The 21,463-nt window shown below is 38.9% G+C and overlaps 1 protein-coding gene across 1 annotated transcript in view; it reads right to left on the bottom strand.

Moving 5' to 3' along the window:
* EML6 (EMAP like 6) overlaps positions 1-21,463 on the bottom strand; it is a gene marked incomplete at its 5' end in the record, with an annotated part of 142,509 nt that overhangs the window by 104,706 nt on the left and 16,340 nt on the right. The window contains 2 exons of the mRNA XM_081320691.1: positions 16,336-16,471; positions 18,394-18,579. Coding sequence (XP_081176817.1) covers positions 16,336-16,471; positions 18,394-18,579 — 322 coding nt within the window. The remainder of the gene's footprint in view (positions 1-16,335; positions 16,472-18,393; positions 18,580-21,463) is intronic.

Below are 21,463 nucleotides of genomic sequence, written 5' to 3'. Positions count from 1 at the left end.
CAAAATTAAGCTATTAGAACATAACTCTGAACTATATTATAGAATCTGGAATGATATAATAAAAGACATTATTTTAATAATTGATGAACTATTAAGATGACATATAGAATATATTTGTTGTAATGATATAGATATAAATTGACTATATTTAACTCTTAGGTGTTTAGGGGAAAGGAAAGTTGGCTATTAGAATTGATTTGTATTATATAATTTGGAAGGATATAACAAAATATATTTTTCTAATAATTGGTGAATTATTAAGATGACAAATAGAATTTACTTGTAAAAATAAGAATGTATTGAAATGAATAATGTAAGTTCTGTACACAGGATAATTACTTTTTATTGAAATAGGGAAATGTGGGTTACCCAAAAATTAAGTTTTTTGTTTTTTGTTTTATATATCATAGGCTATTCCAGGATATTCTATTGCAATTAGGTAAAACTTACAAACAGGATATGGATATGTATAAGTGAAAATATATTGAAAATTCTTAGAAATGCATTAATTCAATTAATTTGATTATGTCATAACTAAGGGAATCAGAGAGGGAATCTTTGTTGATGCAACTTGAGCTATTTACAAATAATTTGTTATTTGCAATTGTTTACTTTTGTACCCAACCACCGTATTGCTTCACAAATATCTGAATGTAAAATTAAAAAAATAATAAAACTTGTACAAAAAGAAAGATCCTGGAGCACTGGGGAACTACCAGAGAACTGGAAAAGAGCTGATGTAGTTCCCATCTTCAAAAAATGGAAAAAAATAGATCCAGGAAACTACAGACCTATCAGCCTGACCTCAATACCTGGGAAGATTCTGGAAAAGATAATCAAGCAACGAATCAGCAAACACCTAGAGGCAAAGTCATAACCAAAAGCCAACATAGGTTTGTCAAAAACAGATCATGCCAGACAAATCTTATTGCATTCTTTGACCAGGTGACCAAATTAGTGGACCAGGAATGATGTGGATATAATTTACTTGGACTTCAACAAGGCATTTGATAAAGTAGACCACAACCTACTACTTGATAAAATGTGGGTTAGACAGCATCACCACCAGATAGATTTGTAGCTGGCTGACCGGCCATACATAGCGTGTGGTCCTCAATAGAACTGCATCTACATGGAGGGAAGTGTGCAGTCGGGTGCCCCAGGGCTCTGTTCTGGGCCCAGTGTTCTTCAACATCTTTATCAATGAATTGGATGAGGGGATAGAGAGGGAATTCCTCAAATTTGCAGATGACCCCAGGTTGGCAGGAATAGCCAACACTCCAGAAGATAGGTTTAAGATACAGAATTTGACAGACTTAAACATTGGGTGCTATCTAACAAAATGAAATTCAATGATGAAAAAATAAGGTTTTAGATTTAGGCAAGAAAAACCAAATGGTACCTTGCTCGATAATAGTAACTGTGAGAGGGATCTTGGAGTCCTAGTGGTTTGTTGTTGTTAGTTGCGAAGTCGTGTCCGACCCACCACGACCCTATGGACAATGTTCCTCCAGGCTTTCCTGTCCTCTACCATCTTCTGGAGTCCATTTAAGCTCACGCCTACTGCTTCAGTGACTCCATCCAGCCACCTCATTCTCTGTCGTCCCCTTCTTCTATTGCCCTCAAACTTTCCCAGCATTAGGCTCTTCTCCAGTGAGCCCTTCCTCCTCATTAGGTGGCCAAAGTATCTGAGTTTTAGCTTCAGGATCTGGCCTTCTAAAGAGCAGTCAGGGTTGATCTCCTCTAGGACTGACTGGTTTGATCGCCTTGTAGTCCAAGGGACTCGCAGGAGTCTTCTCCAGCACCAGAGTTCAAAGGCCTCAATTCTTTGGCGCTCAGCCTTTCTTATGGTCCAACTTTCACTGCCATACATTGCAACTGGGAAGACCATAGCCTTGACTATACGCACTTTTGTTGACAGGGTGATGTCTCTGCTTTTTAGTGTGCTGTCTAGATTTGCCATGGCTTTCCTCCCTAGGAGCAAGCGTCTTTTAATTTCTTGACTACAGTCCCCATCTGCAGTGATCTTGGAGCCCAGGAAAATAAAATCTGTCACTACCTCCATTTCTTCCCCATCTATTTGCCAGGAATTGAGAGGGCCGGATGCCATGATCTTGGTTTTCTTAATGTTTAGTTTCAACCCAACGTTTGCACTCTTCTTCTTCACTCGCAACAAGAGACTCTTCAGTTCCTCTTCACTTTCTGCCATTAGAGTGGTATCATCTGCATATCTTAGGTTGTTGATATTTCTTCCAGCAATCTTAATTCCAACTTTTGATTCATCTAGCCCTGCCTTTCTCATGATGTGCTCTGCATATAAGTTAAATAGGCAAGGCGACAGTATACAGCCTTGCCGGACTCCTTTCCCAATTTGGAACCAATCAGTGGTTCCGTGTCCAGTTCTCACTGTTGCTTCTTGGCCCGCATATAGGTTTCTCAAGAGACAAATAAGATGTTCTGGTACTCCCATCTCTTTAAGAACTTGCCACAGTTTGTTATGATCCACACAATCAAAGGCTTTAGCATAGTCAATGAAGCAGAAGTAGATGTTTTTCTGGAACTCTCTAGCTTTCTCCATGATCCAGCGTATGTTGGCAATTTGATCTCTAGTTCCTCTGCCTCTTCGAAATCCTGCCTGTACTTCTGGTAGTTCTCGATCCACATACTGCTGGAGTCTAGCTTGTAGGATTTTAAGCATAACTTTACTAGCATGAGAAATGAGTGCAATGGTGCGATAGTTTGAACATTCTTTGGCACTGCCTTTCTTTGGAATTGGAATGTAAACTGATCTTTTCCAATCCTGTGGCCACTGTTGAGTTTTCCAAATTTGCTGGCAAATTGTGTGTAGCACTTTTACTGCATCGTCTTTTAAGATTTTGAATAGCTCAGCTGGAATACTGTCACCTCCACTAGCTTTGTTGTTGCTCAGCTTTTCTAAGGCCCACTTCACTTCACATTCTAGGATGTCTGGCTCGAGGTCAGTGACCACCTCATTGTGATTATCAGGGACGTTAAGCTCATTCTTTTGTATAGTTCTTCTGTGTAATTTTGCCACCTCTTCTTAATCTCTTCTGCCTCTGTTAGGTCCCTGCCATTTTGGTCCTTTATCATGCCCATTTTTGCATTAAACGTTCCTTTCATCTCTCCAATTTTCTTGAAAAGATCTCTGGTCCTCCCTATTCTATTGTTTTCTTCTATTTCTTTGCATTGTTCATTTAAGAAGGCATTCTTATCTCTTCTAGCTATTCTCTGGAATTCTGCATTTAATTGGGCATATCTTTCTTTTTCTCCCTTGCCTTTCGCTTCCCTCCTTTCCGCAGCTATTTGCAAAGCTTCCTCAGACAGCCATTTTGCTTTCTTGCATTTCTTTTTCTTTGGGATGATTTTGGTTGCTACCTGTTGTACAATGTTGCGAACCTCTGTCCATAGTTCTTCAGGCACTCTGTCTATCAGATCTAATTCCTTAAATTTATTTGTCACCTCTACTGTATATTGAACAGGGATATGATTTAATTCATACCTGACTGGCCTAGTGCTTTCCCCTACTTTCTTTAATGTAAGCCTAAACTTTGCAACAAGAAGCTCATGGTCTGAGCCACAGTCAGCTCCTGGTCTTGTTTTTACTGACTGTATAGAGCTTCTCCATCTTTGGCTGCAGAGCATATAGTCAATCTGATTTCTGTGTTGACCGTCTGGTGATGTCCATGTGTAGAGCTGTCTCTTGGGTTGTTGGAAAAGAGTGTTTGCTATGACCATCGTATTCTCTTGACAAAATTCTATTAGCCTGTGCCCTGCTTCATTTTGTACTCCAAGGCCAAACTTGCCTGTTATTCCAGTTATCTTTTGGCTTCCTACTTTAGCATTCCAATCCCCCATGATGATAAGGACATCATTTTTTGGTGTTAATTCTATAAGGTGCTGTAGAGCTTCATAGAACTGGTCAATTTCATCCTCTTCAGCACCGGTGGTTGGGGCATAGACTTGAACTACTGTGATATTGAATGGTTTGCCTTGGATTCGAACTGAGATCATTCTGTCATTTTGAGGATTGTATCCCAGTATTGCTTTTCCTACTCTTTTATTGACTATGAAGGCTACTCCATTTCTTCTGAGGGATTCTTGCCCGCAGTAGTATACCTGATGGTCATCTGAATTAAATTCACCCATTCCTGTCCATTTAGTTCGCTGATACCTAAGATGTCGATGTTTAGTCTTGTCATCTCTTGTTTGACCACGTCCAGCTTTCCTTGATTCATGGATCTTACATTCCAGGTTCCTATGGAGAAAAAATCTTTACAGCATCGGACTTTCCTTTCACCACCAGACACATCCACAGCTGAGCGTCCTTTCGGCTTTGGCCCAGTCGCTTCATTCTTTCTGGCGCTACTAGTACTAGCCCTCTGCTCTTCCCCAGTAGCATATTGGACGCCTTCCGACCTGAGGGGCTCATCTTCCAGCGTCATATCGTTTTGCCTTTTGGTACTGTCCATAGGGTTTTCATGGCAAAGATACTGGAGTGGTTTGCCATTTCCTTCTCCAGTGGATCACGTTTTGTCAGAACTCTCTGCTATGACCTTTCCGTCTTGGGTGGCCCTGCACGGCATAGCTCATAGCTTCATTGAATTACGCAAGCCCCTTCACCACGACAAGGCAGTAATCCATGAAGGGGAGTCCTAGTGGACAATCATTTAAATATGAGCCAGCAGTGTGCTGCAGCTGCTTAAAAAGCCAACACAGTGTTAGGCTGCATTAAAGAGGGATAGAATCAAGATCATGTGAAATGTTAATAAGACTTTATAATGCCTTGGTAAGGCCACACTTGGAATACTGCATCCAGTATGTAAAAAAGATGTTAAGACTCTAGAAAGAGTACAGAGAAGAGTAACAAAGATGATTAGGGGACTGGAGGCTAAAACATATAAGGAATGGTTGCTGGAATTGGGTATGTCTAGTTTAATGAAGAGAAGGATTAGGGGTGACATGATAGCAGTGTTCCAATATCTCAGGGGTTGCCACAAAGAAGAGAGAGTCAAGCTATTCTCCAAAGCACCTGAAGGCCAGACAAGAAGCAATGGATGGAAACTAAACAAAGAAAGAAGCAACCTAGAACTAAGGAGAAATTTCCTGACAGTTAGAACAATTAACCAGTGGAACAACCTGCCTCCAAAAATTGTGAATGCTCCAACACTGGAAATTTTTAAGAAGAGATTGGACAACCATTTGTCTGAAATGGTATAGGGTTTCTTGCCTGAGCAGATGGTTGGACTAGAAGACCTCACTTCCAACTCTATTATTGTTATTGTTATTAACATTGCAAAATGTTATTAACATTGCAAAAAGCCAACACAGTGCTAGGCTGCATTAACAGAGGGATAGAATCAAGATCATGTGAAGTACTAATACCACTTTACAATACCTTGGTAAGGCCACACCTGGAATACTGCATCCAGTTTTGGTCACCACGATGTAAAAAAGATGTCGAGACTCTAGAAAGAGTACACAGAAGAGCAGCAAAGATGATTGGGGGACTGGAGGCTAAAACATATAGGGAACGGTTGCTGGAATTGGGTATGTGTACAGTAGTTTAATGAAGAGAAGGGTGAGGGGTGACATGTGTTCCAATATCTCAGAGGCTGCCACAAAGAAGAGGAAGTTGAGCTATTCTCCAAAGCACCTGAAAGCAGGACAAGAAGCAACGGATGGAAACTAGTCAAGGAGAGAAGCAACCTAGAACTAAGAAGAAACTTCCTGAGTTAGAACAACTAACCAGTGGAACAACCTGCCTCCAGAAGCTGTGAATGCTCCAACACTGGAAGTTTTTAAGAAGAGACTGGCCAGCCATTTGTCTGAAATGGTATAGGGTTTCCTGCCTGAGCAGGGGGTTGGACTAGATGACCTCCAAGGTCCCTTCCAACTTCTTCTTCTTCTTCTTCTTCTTCTTCTTCTTCTTCTTCTTCTTCTTCTTCTTCTTCTTCTTCTTCTTCTTCTTCTTCTTCTTCTTCTTCTTCTTCTTCTTCATCATCATCATCATCATCATCATCATCATCATTATTATTATTATTATTATTATTATTATTATTATTATTATTATTATTATTACCTTGCAAGTGACCCACTATCTTGCAAAATTTTGACATTCACCATGGATACTGTTGTTCCACTCTTTCCTCTTTGGAGCATGGGTTTTTATGAAAGTTGGTAGCAGGAATAATATGATAGTAAACAATCTTTCCACCTCATGTCCTCTTTAACTATTTGTTCAAGGTAATCATTACTCATGACATGCTAACTCAAGTTCATTCTTGCTTGTTTATATGGTATATATGCATGTACTGTGTTATCCTATACTTTTAAAGTCAGTAATAGGGAGATTTTGATAATTACCTTTTAAATGTAATAAATTCATTGACTGCTGATACAGTTACACATTTTCTAACACCAATGAGGTAGCCAGAAAACTGTCCAACATAACCCATCAAATTTGTTTTTTAACATCAGACATCTACAAAACAAAGAAAGAAGACTTGAAGGGCTATCAGACATTACCCAGAAGGACATAATAGATAGTCTAATCAAACTGACATAGACAATACCTAGTGCTAATTTTCTGATTCAATATGATTTGCCTATTCGTTTTGTAGACGTCTGATGTTAAAAAACAAACTTGATGGATTATATTGGACTTTGGGGAAAGAATCTTATTCTGTTTGGATGGCAGAATTCATTCTTTGGATATAAAACATCCCAGATTTAAAGGATCAGGTAGCAACCAATGGAAAAGCCTTGAACCTGGAAATTGGTTGATAGTCAGAGTAGATGATACAGGTCTACTCTGAGCTGTAGCAGTTTTCTGGCTACCTCATTCATGTTAGAAAATGTGTAACTGTTTCAGCAGTCAATGATTTTATTACATTTAAAATGTAATAATATGCAGTTGTCTATAGCTTTTCATAACATTTTTTCAATCTTCAGTTTCTATAGCAGCAAATACTTATTTATACATAGACAACATTTTTTTTCCTGAAGAAGAATTATAGCTGATTATCTCTATGTAATAATGAAGCAGGTGCTCATTTCTGTATCTTGGTTACAGTATTAATAACTATGTTAACAGTGCATATGGACAAATACTACAGAAGTGTTAATTCTTATTGCTGGCAGGTTTGCAATCTGTTTCATTATATCAAGCTGCCTCCTAAAATATAAAAACAGATATGTAGACATACAAAATAGGCAAAACCCTCTCAATTTTAATATATTTTACTAAAACTATGAATTTTTGTATTACACGGAGAATTAGTTAATAAGTTCATAAGTTAATAAGTTCTAAGATCAAATTCTAATAAAGCCTTCTCAGAAAAAGACAGAAGAAAGATAAAAAATACACACCTTGAAGCAATCCAAAAGTGTAACTATCAATATTTTGGTTCTCATAGTTGTAAATTGCTTCCAGAATGGTCACAAGAGTAATAGGAGTTGGTTTCTTAACTTAGGCCTGAAGACAATGTTTCTGTTCCATGGACTGAGAACCAAGTGCATATATATGAACAGATACATGTGTGTGCATGGGTATGTATGAACACATACACATAACCTGTACCATGTAAGAATATGTGAACATGTGTGAAAGATAGAGTACATAAGACCTATTCAAATTATGCTACAAAACCAACAGATTATGTTCTGGGAAATATCTGCTAATGCAGATAGGTTTCCTCCTTTAAATTTCTGGGAGTCTACTTCTGTGAAGATCGTACCTGGAAAGTTAATACAACCCAGGTGGCCAGAAAGACCCAACAGAGACTTCACTTTCTCAGGGTCTTGCAGAAGAACAGGGTAGAACAACGGCTAATGACCCTCTTTTATCGGTCTATTATAGAGAGAGTCCTCTTGTACTGTATTGTGGTTTGGTATGCTGGTCTGATAGCCGCAGATAGGAAAGCATTACAGAGGGTGCTGAGCACAGCACAAGACATTGTGAGCTGTCCCCTGACACTACTGGATGACATCGCCAGGGCTCGCTGCCTCGGAAGAGTGAGGAAAATTCTCAGGGATGACTCACACCCTGGACGGTATCTCTTTACTCTCCTACCATTGGATAGGAGATATAGGAGTATAGCCAGCCATACCAACAGGCTGAGGAACAGCTTTTATCCATGGGCTGTTAGGCTTTTGAATGGGAGATAATTTTATAAACTTTATGCATGATTGACTTGCGAGGCCGGTGTGTTGTGCAATTAGCTCACATGGTGTAATAAGATGGAGGGTTTGTGTCACTGTGAGTTGGGGGTGGGGGCACGAAGGGAGGCACAGCCAATCTCAATGTATACATGGTTGTACTTTGACAATAAAGGTTCATTCATTCATTCATGCAGCATATGAAAAAAATTCCAGAATGAAGATTTCTAAGACTCAAGAGTTGATTCTGATTATACAAAGTAGTTCTCAGATCAGGGACAATTCCCCTATAAACTGAAGGGGGCAGTGGTAATCAAGTGGGAAAGTGTAGAAGGCATGAGAAAACCGTCCTGGAGGTGGCCAAGCTTTGCTGAAGTTATAGAGATGGAGGAGATCTGCAAAATTTTACAGCCATAATAAAGATTGAGGTACTTTGCATAGTGGTGATCTGCCTTGAATTTTTGAGTTATGAACTATAAAAATATTGAAAATGAAGAATAATAGTTATAATTCCACATGTTACCTTTAAAAGAGATAAAATATGTTGGCTATTTTCTATCACTGTTTTGTAAAAAAATTAATATTTCTTAAATAGAATATTTTAACATTGCTATATGTTATTGTTTCTGTGCTCTGGGAAATGTATTATTAAAAACAATAAAGTGGGAATTGGGTAAGAATATTATAAATAAATGAATAAAAATCTGCCTTCATTGATATTTCTGCACATCACTTATAAATAACACGGTTTCCTTTAGTTATATTACTAACAATCTAGGTTGTATGTGCATATCATGTGAGCTATACACCAATATATTATTAATATGCTACAGTGGGTGATATGCTAGATCTAGCTCATGTCAACATGCAAAAGCCAAATGTTAAATTTTCTGGAGTTTTACAAGAAGCTTGAGACTAGACCACCTAGCATGTCAAACAATTGTTTGGTAGCTCATGGTGCAGTACAGTGACAGCAATGGAGCTGGCAGAGCTGGTTGATACACATTTATCAACACACCATTGATGACTGGACATACTGGACAATTACATTACATTTTAGGCACTAGATGGCAGGCCCATACTTAGATACAGACAACCACCTAATCTGAAACAGATATTTACAAGCAACAAGATGCAACAGGAGAATTATGCTAACATATGCAATAAATCTAGATGTCTCCTTTGCTCCTACCTTTATACCAACAGTACCATCATAGGCGCCAACTACTTCACATAAAGGCGCTTTTGCATGCTTTTCCTCTAAAGTAATATATACCATCATCTGCCTGCAATATCCCTCTGGATTCTACATTGGACAAATGGAATAAATTTTGCACAATAAATTGACATAAAGTTGACATTAGGACTCAAAAAAAAAGTAATATGGGAGCATTGCAACTTTCCAGGGCTCTTCATTATGAGTACCCATTTTGGTGAAACAAACAGATTTTGTTAGCACAATGAAGTGAGAAGTTGCTATGTTCATATAGAGTTCAGAGAAGATCTAATAAAGAAGATCTCAGGAAACAGAATGGGTTTTCAATACATTACAATTGTTACTTGATAATCTTGTCATCTATCCCACTCATCTGGACAAAACCTTATTTTCTCCTGCTTTCCCTCAATTTAAATACAACACTGATTTAGCCATTGATGAAGTGAGCTGTAGCTCATAAAAGCTTATGCATTTTAATAATATTTGTTAGTCCGAAAAAGTGCTACCAAAATTCAGAAAAAAATATGTGGTCTAGCAGTAGAAAATTAGGAATGTGGCTTATACAATTTATGTGTATGTATACTGCGTAGCAGAGTGAGCGCCTGTTACTCGTCCCAGCTTCTGCCAACCTAGCAGTTCGAAAGCACGTAAAAATGCAAGTAGAAAAATAGGGACCACTACGGTGGGAAGGTAACAGCGTTCCGTGCGCCTTTGGCGTCTAGTCATGCCGGCCACATGACCACGGAGACGTCCTTGGACAAGCGCTGGCTCTTCGGCTTGGAAACGGAGATGAGCACCGGCCCCTAGAGTCGGAAACGACTAGCACGCATGTGCGGGGGAACCTTTACCTTTACCTTTTATACAAAATGTATATGTGTAGACAACTATACTTATAATCCAAAGAATATGCAGGGATGGAACAGATGAATTCAAAAGTTGGGAGGTGGAGGTTTCCTCTTTCCCACTTATTTCCCTTTTTTTGATATAAAAAGAACCCAAAGAGTTCTAGTACAATATACCCCACAAATATAATCCTGTTTAATTAGCCAGTTTGAATAAATGGTTTACAGGTTATGTATCTCCATGTTTCTTTGAATGTCTATGCTTTTTTAGCATCTTTTATATACAGACGTAGCAATAAAAATGGCATTGATTTAATAAATCTCTCATAAGAATATCTTTTTGAAATAAACTTCCACTATCTCCACTATTCCGCTAATAGGAATCCATTTTGCCCTTTGGAAGATGTGCTATTGTACAGACACATTAGGTGTTATTGACATTTATAAATAAATGATGAAAATATAATCTGCTTAGCCTTCTGAAGGAAAAAGGAGGTCTTTCTATATAACATGTCAATTTTCTCTCACTCTTCTGACCATGTCAAAGTATATATAACATGAAATGGTTGCAGAATCTATATCTCATAACAAATACATGCTGTGACTAAATTTTGATCAAGATACTGAACATTAGACACTACCCAATAGATAATCAAATATGTGTCCCAATAAAGCACATGGGTGAATGTTAGAGAAGTACATACATACGTTGGTCTTTGTTGTATGGAGCAAACACAGTAGATTCCAGGGCTTTTCAATCAGTGGTATGGGTACCACCTGTGGTACATTGGCACCTGGCAGGTGGTACGCGACCATTCCAGAAAAGTGGTAGCGGGAGAGGGGAATGAGCTGAACCGGTGGCAGCACTGCACAAGCATGAGCAAGAGATGGCTGAAACTGCAGGGCTGTCAGGGCTCAGCGGAAGCGCCAGGATCAACGCTTCTTCGGGGCTGTCAGGGCTCAGTGGAAGCGCCAGTATCAGCATCAGGCTCCAGATGGAAAGCAACACTGATCCTGGCGCTTCTGAGCCCAGAAGAACCGTCGATCAGCTGGAATGTTGCAGCATCTCCAGGGTCTTGTGATTTACATTCAGATGCTTGGCAACTGATTCATATTTATGACAGTCTCAGTGTCCCAGGGTCATGTGAAGTGACCAAAACCTGCTGCAACCACCCAGCAGATGGGGGGAATAAAAACCAAACACACCCCCACCCCACCCACACTGCCAATCCTCAACAGAAATGCTCACAACAATGAAAACCTCGGACTGGAGGAAGAGCGCCACAGCCGAGCAAGATGTATTGCTCGTCTGTGGCTTGGGGGGCACTTTTTTTCAGTGTCATTGTAACTTCGAACAGTCACTAGGTGAACTGTTGTAAGTCGAGGACTACCTGTACTTCATCACGTTTTTCCTTTTTTTTTTTAGTCATCAAGTTTTTGACACCTTGCTAGGCGACTGGTGGTACTTGGATGTTGCCATATCCTAAAAGTGGTACAATGGGTGAAAAGGTTGAAAAGCCCTGCAGTAGATGACCACATATGCCTTGGTGTCTCCCCAGAATACTTGGCTTGTGGATGTATGATTTCTTTGGATTGTTCAGATCCAAACAGTTATTTCTGAAATGGAGCTGAAGACTATTGGCCTATGCCTGGCCATGCAGGTTTGGAAGATACTTTGTTAATTTTCCGGTCCCCACTTTGGGGATGTTGATGGCATCTTCTTTTCTCCCCGAATGGAGATGCCTGACTGGGATCCTGCTTGGGCCTGGGACGATTGTATTTCCTTGGCCTTCTTTACCTTTTGAAGTGTGAGACCTTCCCCATTTTGGAGAGTGAGCTGTGAGGCCTGGTGTTCCTTCTCTGCAGAGACCTAGGGAAAATGGGTCCAAAAAGGTGGCAGAGTTCCTTGTGGGGTAGGGTGGATTATTGAGTGGATTGTGTGTGTGGACTGAGTGAATGGTTAGATGATTGGTTACGCTGTACTATAGTCTGGGAGGAAGGAACAGTGGGTAACATTGGACTGGACTGGAGAGGGGAGCGCACAGGACAGGCAGGAACATTGAGATGGGTTGTTAGCAAAGGAAAATATGGCAGGAACTGGGGTGGGATGCACTTGAGGATGTTATCCTTATCTCCTATTTTTATCTAATCTATATATTTTTTTTAAAAAAAACAACTCTTCAATATTTCAGAATGATCCACTGTCTTGCTTTATATTAGTATCAAAGAATATATCCAAAATATTATTGAAAATAAAGAAAACATGGCTCTTCATTTAGCATTCTTCTTTCTACTAGCTTCCAATTAGAGTTTTTTTAAAAAAATAAGAAATCCCCTTTTTTAATAAGAAGGGGCAAAAAACTGAAGGACATTAATGGAAAGGTCTACAGCCATATTGATACCTATTGGCTTTGGTTGAGGGCCCTCAAGACATATGGGAAAGAAACTCTTACAATCTTCTAAATGCTCTTAAACACTAGCTGAGAGTGTATGCTTCAGATATTAATCTTAACTCATTTACTAGCAGTCCCCTCAAATACATGCCACTTACAACAAATAAGCTACGCTGCACCAACATTGTGCAGTAGCCTATTTCTTGCTCAGTGTTTCCTAGAAGCTTTAAAACATAAACATCTCTCTTACTACAGAACCCATTTGTATCCAAAATTTAACTACCGTATTTTCCGGCGTATAAGACGACTGGGCGTATAAGACGACCCCCCAACTTTTGAGATGATTTTCAAGATTTTTCGTCTTATACGCTGGAAAATCAGCGAGCCCGGGAAGGCACACCTTCCCCTCTCACTGTGGAGGAAGCAGGGCAGGCTGGCGTCTGGAGGGAGCCGGCAGGGCAGTCCTGCGCACGCGCACGCTCCCCGGCTCCTAAGGAGTCCTCGGGGAGCCATGGCAGGTGCCTCACGCTCTTCCCTCTTGAAGCAGCATCGGCGGAGCCGTCCGGCGTCGGGCGGGAGCCGGCAGGGCAGTCCTGCACACGCGCACAATCCCCGGCTGCTAAGGAGCGCTCCTTAGCAGCCGGGGAGTGCGCGCGTGTGCAGGACTGCCCTGCCGGCTCCCGCCCGACGCTCTTCCCTCTTGAGGCAGCATCCCCAAGGACTCCTTAGGAGCCAGACGCCAGCCTTCCCTGCTTCCTCCACAGTGAGAGGGGAGGGCGTGCCTTCCCGGGCTCGCTGACTTGCAGCCAAGCCGGAGCCGAAAGGGGCTTTTCCTTCCACCCACCCTTTGGAATAGACGCAAGAGCTCACGGAGTCTGGAGTTTGCAAGGGGGAGGGGAAGGGGCTGAGAGGCTCTTGGGAGTGGGAAGGGAGAGTCATGTTGGAGGGGGGACTGGACTAAGGAGGCTTGAAGTTGCTTTGCAAGAACGGGGGTGCTCGATTGATTTATGTACTATTTTCCGGCGTATAAGACGACTGGGCGTATAAGACGACCCCCCAACTTTTGAGATGATTTTCATGGGTTAAAAAGTCGTCTTATACGCCGGAAAATACGGTATTCTTTTAACCATAATCAAACAAGTGTTTAGTCATGTAGTACTCCATCTGGTAAGTCAAATCATGTCTCTTGAGTCTGGCTCTTGCCTTCTTCTCTTGCCTAGCAGCTTTCCAAGTCAGTGTGTTCAGCTTGCTATATAATTTTTCCTGTAATTTTTATAGGTGTTCTTAAGAATGGGAAAGACAAATTGAGTAAGGTGTTTTTGAGGGGGAGTTTTGCCCATTTATACTCGTAAAGAAGCTTCCACTTTTCTTCTCCCTCAATTTCTCTTTCCATTTTTTGTCTCCCAGACTCTAGTGGTTCTCCTGACAACTCTATTATTCATTTTGTCAAATCTTCTTTCTTGTCTTCAGGTTTGTTTTGATGTTCTGAAAAATGAAATGTCTTTTCCATTTCCAATATTATAGCAAAATCTTGTAAATTTTTCTTTGTCTGTGTTAAGTTGTGGTTTTCTTCATTTGTAGCCTTCATCTTTGAATCACTTTCCTCTAGTTTTTGTTCTATTATCTGATTTGTTTGTTCATTCTTTATCACCATTTTCTGAGAATTTTTTAATTGTGAGCTTAGGTCAAAAATGTGTTCATTTATATCATCAAAGTTATTTTTAATTTCATTATGATTTAAAGCCATTGTTGTTTGAATTAGTTGTAACATAGCATACATTTCTTCCTGAAAAATATTTGTCTTATTTTGAAGTATTTCTCCTGCAGATCTCTGATATTCCAGACTGAGGATTTTAGAAAAGAATATTGCATGTGGTTTCTTACCACTTTTAGTTGTATATGCAACCTCCATTTTCATCAAACCAACCAGTCTTAAATTCCAAACACTATAGTCTTATATATCTTTTATCTTTATAAATAATCCAAAATGTTCAGTCATTTAAAAACAATCCAGTAATTTCCCCTCTAGGAGAATAGCCAAAAGGTCAAAGTTTTTCTCTCTACAGACTATTTTTAAACTTAAATATCACAGCTCAGTAAGTATTTATAATCCAAGAAGGTCAGCAGTTTTCATAAACAATTGTATTTCTCATTCTGCAATGGATAGCCCAGTGTGTTTTCTTTCTTCTATTTCCAGCTGTTCTCTGTTTGGCTAAGAGTCCTTGAGGATCAAAGGGATAAAAGTACTCTCTTTCTGGACATCTTGCCAGTTTCTGAGACAGGGCAGCTATAATTCTATACTCTCTTCCATCACTAGATGTCAGTGTCTGTTTATTTGCCTGCTTTTAATACGAAACAATTATTTTCTTGTAATTCCATCAATATTCTTTTAAGTAGAAAATCTTAACAATTTCCATAATTTTCAGTTTTATCCAAATTATAGCTTTACATTAATTAATTTCAATGTATTTCTGTCCCCCATAAAAATTAAATTGCCACTTCCTTCCATGGAAGAGTAGGATTATAGTCCCCTTCCTTTTCACTTTCGAAGGATTTTTTGCTTCTTGGGGATCTTTTCCAGGAAATCAGTTTCAAAACAAAGAAGACTGATAATCTCACCCAACTCCAACATGTTGTTCACAGTTGTTCTTAGTTACAACTTTTGGACTTCGGATGCCAGTAGCTTGGGCTAGTCACTGGAGTGCAGCTAGCCCTTCTCCTGTTGGGTTGGAGGGCTTCTCCGGATCAAACGGATCGATTGCCATCATTCTGCGATCATTGGGGTGTCCCTCCTTCTTCGCTGCCTTTCCGGGGTGACATTAGATCCATTTAGGGTCCCGAGGCAGGGCGAAACCAGCCATGGGGTGTGGAGCTCCACAATCCCTTGGCCACATCACTATGATGCAAAACCGGAAGTCCACATCCATACTAATATTAGTCTCCAGAACTATGCCTTGTAAACCCAAATATGCATTTATGCTACTACCTCCCAATGCTACTGTAGCAATATTCAACAAACTGCTATTGTAACATAATTGTAACTTAATAGCAAACTGGTATAATACTATAGCAAATGGACAAATTGAAATCCTCATTCACTCAGGCATAGTACACTCATTCAGCCATTCACCTAATAAAGACAAAATTCCACATTCACTCAGTCTACCTATCCCAGATGCTCAAGGAGACAAGCAGGAGGGAATATACTGACTGCAAGACTCAAGATTCAAAAGAGTGATGGAAGGAAGAAAATTGTTTGCTTTACCCAAAGGGTTCCCCTCAACTCCATCCTTGCTGACAAAAGAGTCTTGAGACCAAAACGAAGTTGGACATTAAAGCGTTCCCTTTGCCAGGAAATTGAATGATAGTATCATCAAGTACTATGTAACACATAGTCAGAAGTTGTGCCAAGGCAGGAAGAAGATGTGGCCTAAGGCCACTGTCAGGAGGGACAAGGTCCCTTCTATCACCAACCCTGTGATGTGCCCCTCTGTCAGCCAATCTCTCCAAGTATTGTGAACTGCACTTCACTGAACCCGTTTCATCTACTCCAAACATGCATTGGTTCTGTTAATTCCTTATGGTCATAGTAAACATTCTACAAGTATAAAAACATTTTTCTAGAATACCTATTTTATACCAAACAATTTACAAATAAAATATTTGTACAAATTAAGAGCAAAACCTTAATAAAAAATACTATTACCTTTATATCCTTGCTCAGTCTCCCTGAGATCAATTTTAGTTATTGGCTTGAAATCAATATCCCACAGTCGAATGCAGCCATCTCTCCCACCAGTTGCAAAACCTTCCTCACATCCATACATACTAAAAATTCCAGCCTGCACAATAAAACAATTGGGTTTAAATTTGTTTCATAGGATAATGCTGTTTGCAAAGTGTTAAAATGGACTGCTTGTCAAACAGAATTACATCACAATGTTTTTTCCTATGAGATTCCAAACATTTATATAATCAGATGATTTAGTCATTTCATCATACACAAACAAACAAAGCAAAACCAGCCTACCAGAAATATGTTTTTCCTTGCCAAGAGATATTAGGCAGCAAAACCAGATTAAGCATATAGTCATTTGTGCGCTACTGAATCATATTAAAATAATAGTACTGTGTGACAATTCTATAATTTGAGTTCATATCTACCACTCTAGCACACTTTTCTTGATCAGCCTATTTCTATGATGCATGCACTTCATATTTCTATTTGTCATTGCTAAGATCTAGGTCAGTTGCAACAGTTTTCATGACATATATACGTATACACACACCACACATACAGACACACCACCCACCCACCCACCCACACACACACAGAGACAGACACATCCTAATCTTGTGTAAAGGTAAAACAGACATTGGTTTAGATATTTAGATACAATTAACATAAAGATACAAGCATATTATAGAGTTTATCAATAGTGTATATATATGTTGAAGAAATTAAATGGATAAGCTTACAAGAACGATTAAAGCAGTTATGATGCTCCTTGCATAAATGACTGGTTGAACCCTAAACACAGTAAACTAACTGAAGAAAAAAAATAATTGCCAAGATAATCAAGGCAATATTGAATTCATTTCATCAGCATAGAAAAAGATTTATCTTTGGAACAAGCAATAAATATTTGTTAATCATAAAGTTCTATTTTGATCATTTCCTATTACAAATGTTAGAATGCCAAATATGTACACCTCACTAAGAAATGCTCATGGCACACTATGGGTAGTCCTCATTCAACACCATTGATTTAGTGACTCACTATTTCTTCACCACTTATGCCCTTCACAGCGACCCTGTAGTCATGTGAACACAATTCAGGCACATGGAAACTGGCTTACAGCTACAACGGTCACAGCATCCTGCAGTCAGAAGATCACCACTTATGACCTTCACAGTTGGCTTCAACAAGCAAAGTCAATGGGGAAGCCATACAAGATAGCAAATGGCAATCATGTGATTGTAGGATGCTACAACCATGTGGGATTCACCTAACAACAGTACTGGAGCTGCTGCAGCTGCCATTGTAAAGACACAGGATTTTCTACTTTATAACTGCATCACTTAGCTACAGAATTGCAGGACCCAATTACTGTAGTTAAGTGAGTAAAATAATTACTTGTATTCATGGCATTGCACCTTAAATAACGTAACCATGAAATTAATTGATTCAAGTATTGTTGCAGAGACATAGCTTATATGATAGACAGATTAGTGATAATGAGTATTGAGTTCCGTACTTATTCATGTTACCTGAGATATTTCTTATATTATGTTTTAATGAAACTCACAAGCTCAACTTCCTCCAAACAATAACACTAACTAAATCACATATCCTGGCATGCTTCACTAGAATTTGAGATTCCTTGCTATTGCCACATCATAGTACAAGACTATTTTTCTGTTCACAAAATTGTTATGGTATAACATACTCTTAAATCAAATGAATTAAAATTTGATGAGTTATTTTTGTCCTTGCAAAATATTTTTATGTCTGCCAAGATGTTACTGAGAACAGCAAAATCAATAACAAAGAATTGCTTCTGCAAGTATGATGCAGTTTATTTAGTTATTACTTATATACCAAACAAATTTATATAGCTGTCCAACTCACACTTTAGGCAAGTCCAGTAATCAACCAGCATATAACTCATTTGAGAACTGGTTGTGTGTCCTAAAGTAAAATAGGAAACATACCTGTTAATAACCTACTTTTTGTACAGTAGCATATAAGTGGTAACTTACACCATGAGCTCCTTGGATTGTGCGTACTAAGGTGAGCCCTTTCCAGACATAGACGTCTCCATTTAAAGCACCAGAGAATGTAACATCATCTTTTGCACAAGACAAACAAAGGATAGTTTGCAAGTCTCCTGTTTTGCCAAATATTCCTCTTTTGGCAGTCAAGGCATTTCCGCACAGTGTCCAAAACTACAAAATGACAAACAGAGTACCTTCAGCATTTGCAATATGTGTCTGAATCATATCTTTAAGATGTATGAAAAACCCCTAGCAGTTTACATGGTTTAGGTCCCTGATTATGTTGTTTATGGTATTTACATTTAACTCCTTAAATGTATGGTTTACATTATCAAAAGATTCAAAAGGATTTAAAGTGCGTAGAACAAGTACTTAGAGTACATGATGCTAACATAAAATCATATGATAAAATGTTGATGTGAAATGTTTTCATTGCTTTTAAAATAATGACAAAAAAGAAAAGGAAATAAATCAAGATAATTATGTATTAACTTAAATAATAATAAAATAATTTGTTTTTAGAAATAACCAATGCAAGTTGAAATTTACAGAAGGATATTAGTAATCTCTTATTCCTCCTATAATCCTAGTACTGAATGAAGTCTTTCCAACTGCAATCCACAATGCCTTAAAGGATCAATGTATTTTAATAAATCCTTTATTTGTGATAAAATCTGCAGTATGGGCCCTTTAATGAGAATCACGCCCAGAGCAGGAGGCAAAGGATTACAAATTCTTGATTCTACCCTATACTCAGCACTTTATAGAAAACATATATAAGGTACTTTGAGGCCAGCATAATGCACTATAAACAACATATAGACCCCTTCCACACAAAAGTCTTCGAACACTGTCTATCTAACACAAAGATGTAACCTCTTTGGAGATGATCTGTCTATACCTCCAACAGCAAGCATAATGTAGCTAAGCTTAAATCTTGATAGGGCCAACTTTGTGAATTGACCAATCCACAGAACATCCTAACCTGACCTCAACCTTATAGCCCTCCCCCCAACTCTCTTTTGCATCTAGAAAAGTTTGCCTTATCTACTTTTTTGCTATACCAGTTGTCATCAAGCCACCACCAAGTAAATTGAATTACCTCGCCCCCATACACATTCTTGTTCCCCAAGTAACCTTGGGACAGATTTTTCATGGACTATATAACTGTCCTATTACATGTCAAAGACCTACTGTAATTGACATTCAGGTTGTAATTTACTTTTTTCCGCTATGAGGATTTATTTCATTTTAGTCATGGCTTCCCCTCTACTTCTGAAGCAACTGATCTGTTTATTCAACAAAATTTATGAAATCATGACTTGCCTAATCTCCTTTCTGACAGAAATACACAATTTATAAGAGATCTTTTGGAACATTCCATTTCAGTTATTAGATGAAAATCACCTCCTCTCCTCTATTCATCATTTGCAATTGGATGTTAAAATAAAAGACAAATGCCACTCTGGAGCAATACCCTTCCATGTTATATTAAATGTGTTTTTATCAATAACTGAGCTGTTGCAGTTTCAGCCTGTCTGCATTTAGATTTAGATTTATTATGCCGCCCTTCTCCCCAAGGACTCAGGGTGGCTCACAACAATAAAAAATTAAAAAACATCCATGCCTGTAGCTACATGCTTCCCAGCTCTCCCCCATTCCAAAGGCACCCAGCATTCTCTAAAATCAAGGATTATCCGGCTCTTGCCAGAACTTCATGCCAGCATTGTGGAAATCAAGGCCTTTCCCTTTACAGTTGAAAATCATGTTTAATTTTCAATCGAATCTTCCTCCTCCACATGGGCTTCATAAAAGGTTGAACGCCAAGTTTATTGGACCATTTCCCATAATTGTATAGATCATCCTTCTGCTTTCATCAGAGATTTCCAATTATAGTGAAAGCACATGTGGATCCATTGTACTTTAATGGTCCTGGAATGTCTTCCTAGCCCCTTGTACAATTTCTTCCACTAACTTCAGTGTCAGTGGAGTAGTAATTTGAGGTTGAATTTTTTTGGGGGGTGCCTTCAGCACAGAAGGAACAGACTGGGCTCTTTGATTTGCTAGTGTGGTTGTCCAAATATCAAACATTAAAGGGAAATATCAGATGATATGCCTTGTCTCCTTTGACAGTATCCATTGCTCCCAAACCAAAGGTCACTGTGGATGAAATTTAGAGACTTTGATTGTTTTCTGTGACTGGTAAATTAGTGGCTATAATTGCATTTGCTTTAATAAAGTCAGAATTTTAGAGTTGGAAGGCATCTTGGAAGTCTTCCAGTCCAAACCCCTCCTCAAGGTATAGATCTTTATACCATCCAAGACAAATGGCTGTCTAGCCTTTTACTTGAGAACCTCAATACATTTAGATTTAGAGGGACAAGACTTAATATTTTAAACTTTATTAAATGATACATCAATTTCTAAAATCAGCATTGCATCATCATTATACAAACTCTGTTCATCTGTCATATACACAAATGCAAGGTTTATTTTGTGATGTACCTCTTCTATGGACACCTCTGATTGTAGAGTTACTTTATTTTAATAAGGTAGAAATAAAATTTCACTTTTAGTTAGATGTCTATGGAGATTCTTAGTCATCCAGTTCTTGGTTGTCTCAAAAATGCTTTTTCAAAAGGCAACTGGACTTCGTTTTTCCTTGAAGACATTTCACTTGTCATCCAAGAAGCTTCTTCAGTTCTGACTGAATGGCGGAGGATGAAAGGATTTATATTCTTTGCAGTCATCTGGTCATTAACACTCTTTCTGAAAGTCTTTGAGGCTACCTGGAGGTTTATCTGTGCCCTCAGGGTCACCTGAATAATGCAAATGGGTGTGGAATCTTCTTGGAGCTGTTGAAAGGATTGTGTTGTAAATAGAAGATAGGTGGTGTTGTATTCCTCCCCCCACCAATTAAGAGAGAGAGAGCTGTTCCATCTTAATGTAGATGTCCTCTTTGACCCCTTTTTCAAATCAGCGGTTCTCTCTGTTTAAGGAAAATGTCTTCAAGGAAAAACAAAATCCAGGTGCCTTTTGAAAAAGTACCTTTGGA

This window comes from Vipera berus, assembly GCF_964194415.1.
Source record: "Vipera berus genome assembly, chromosome: 1".
Lineage (NCBI taxonomy): Eukaryota > Metazoa > Chordata > Lepidosauria > Squamata > Viperidae > Vipera > Vipera berus.
The sequence above is the reverse complement of the archived record's forward strand: the minus strand, read 5'-3'. Positions and strand labels throughout refer to the sequence as shown.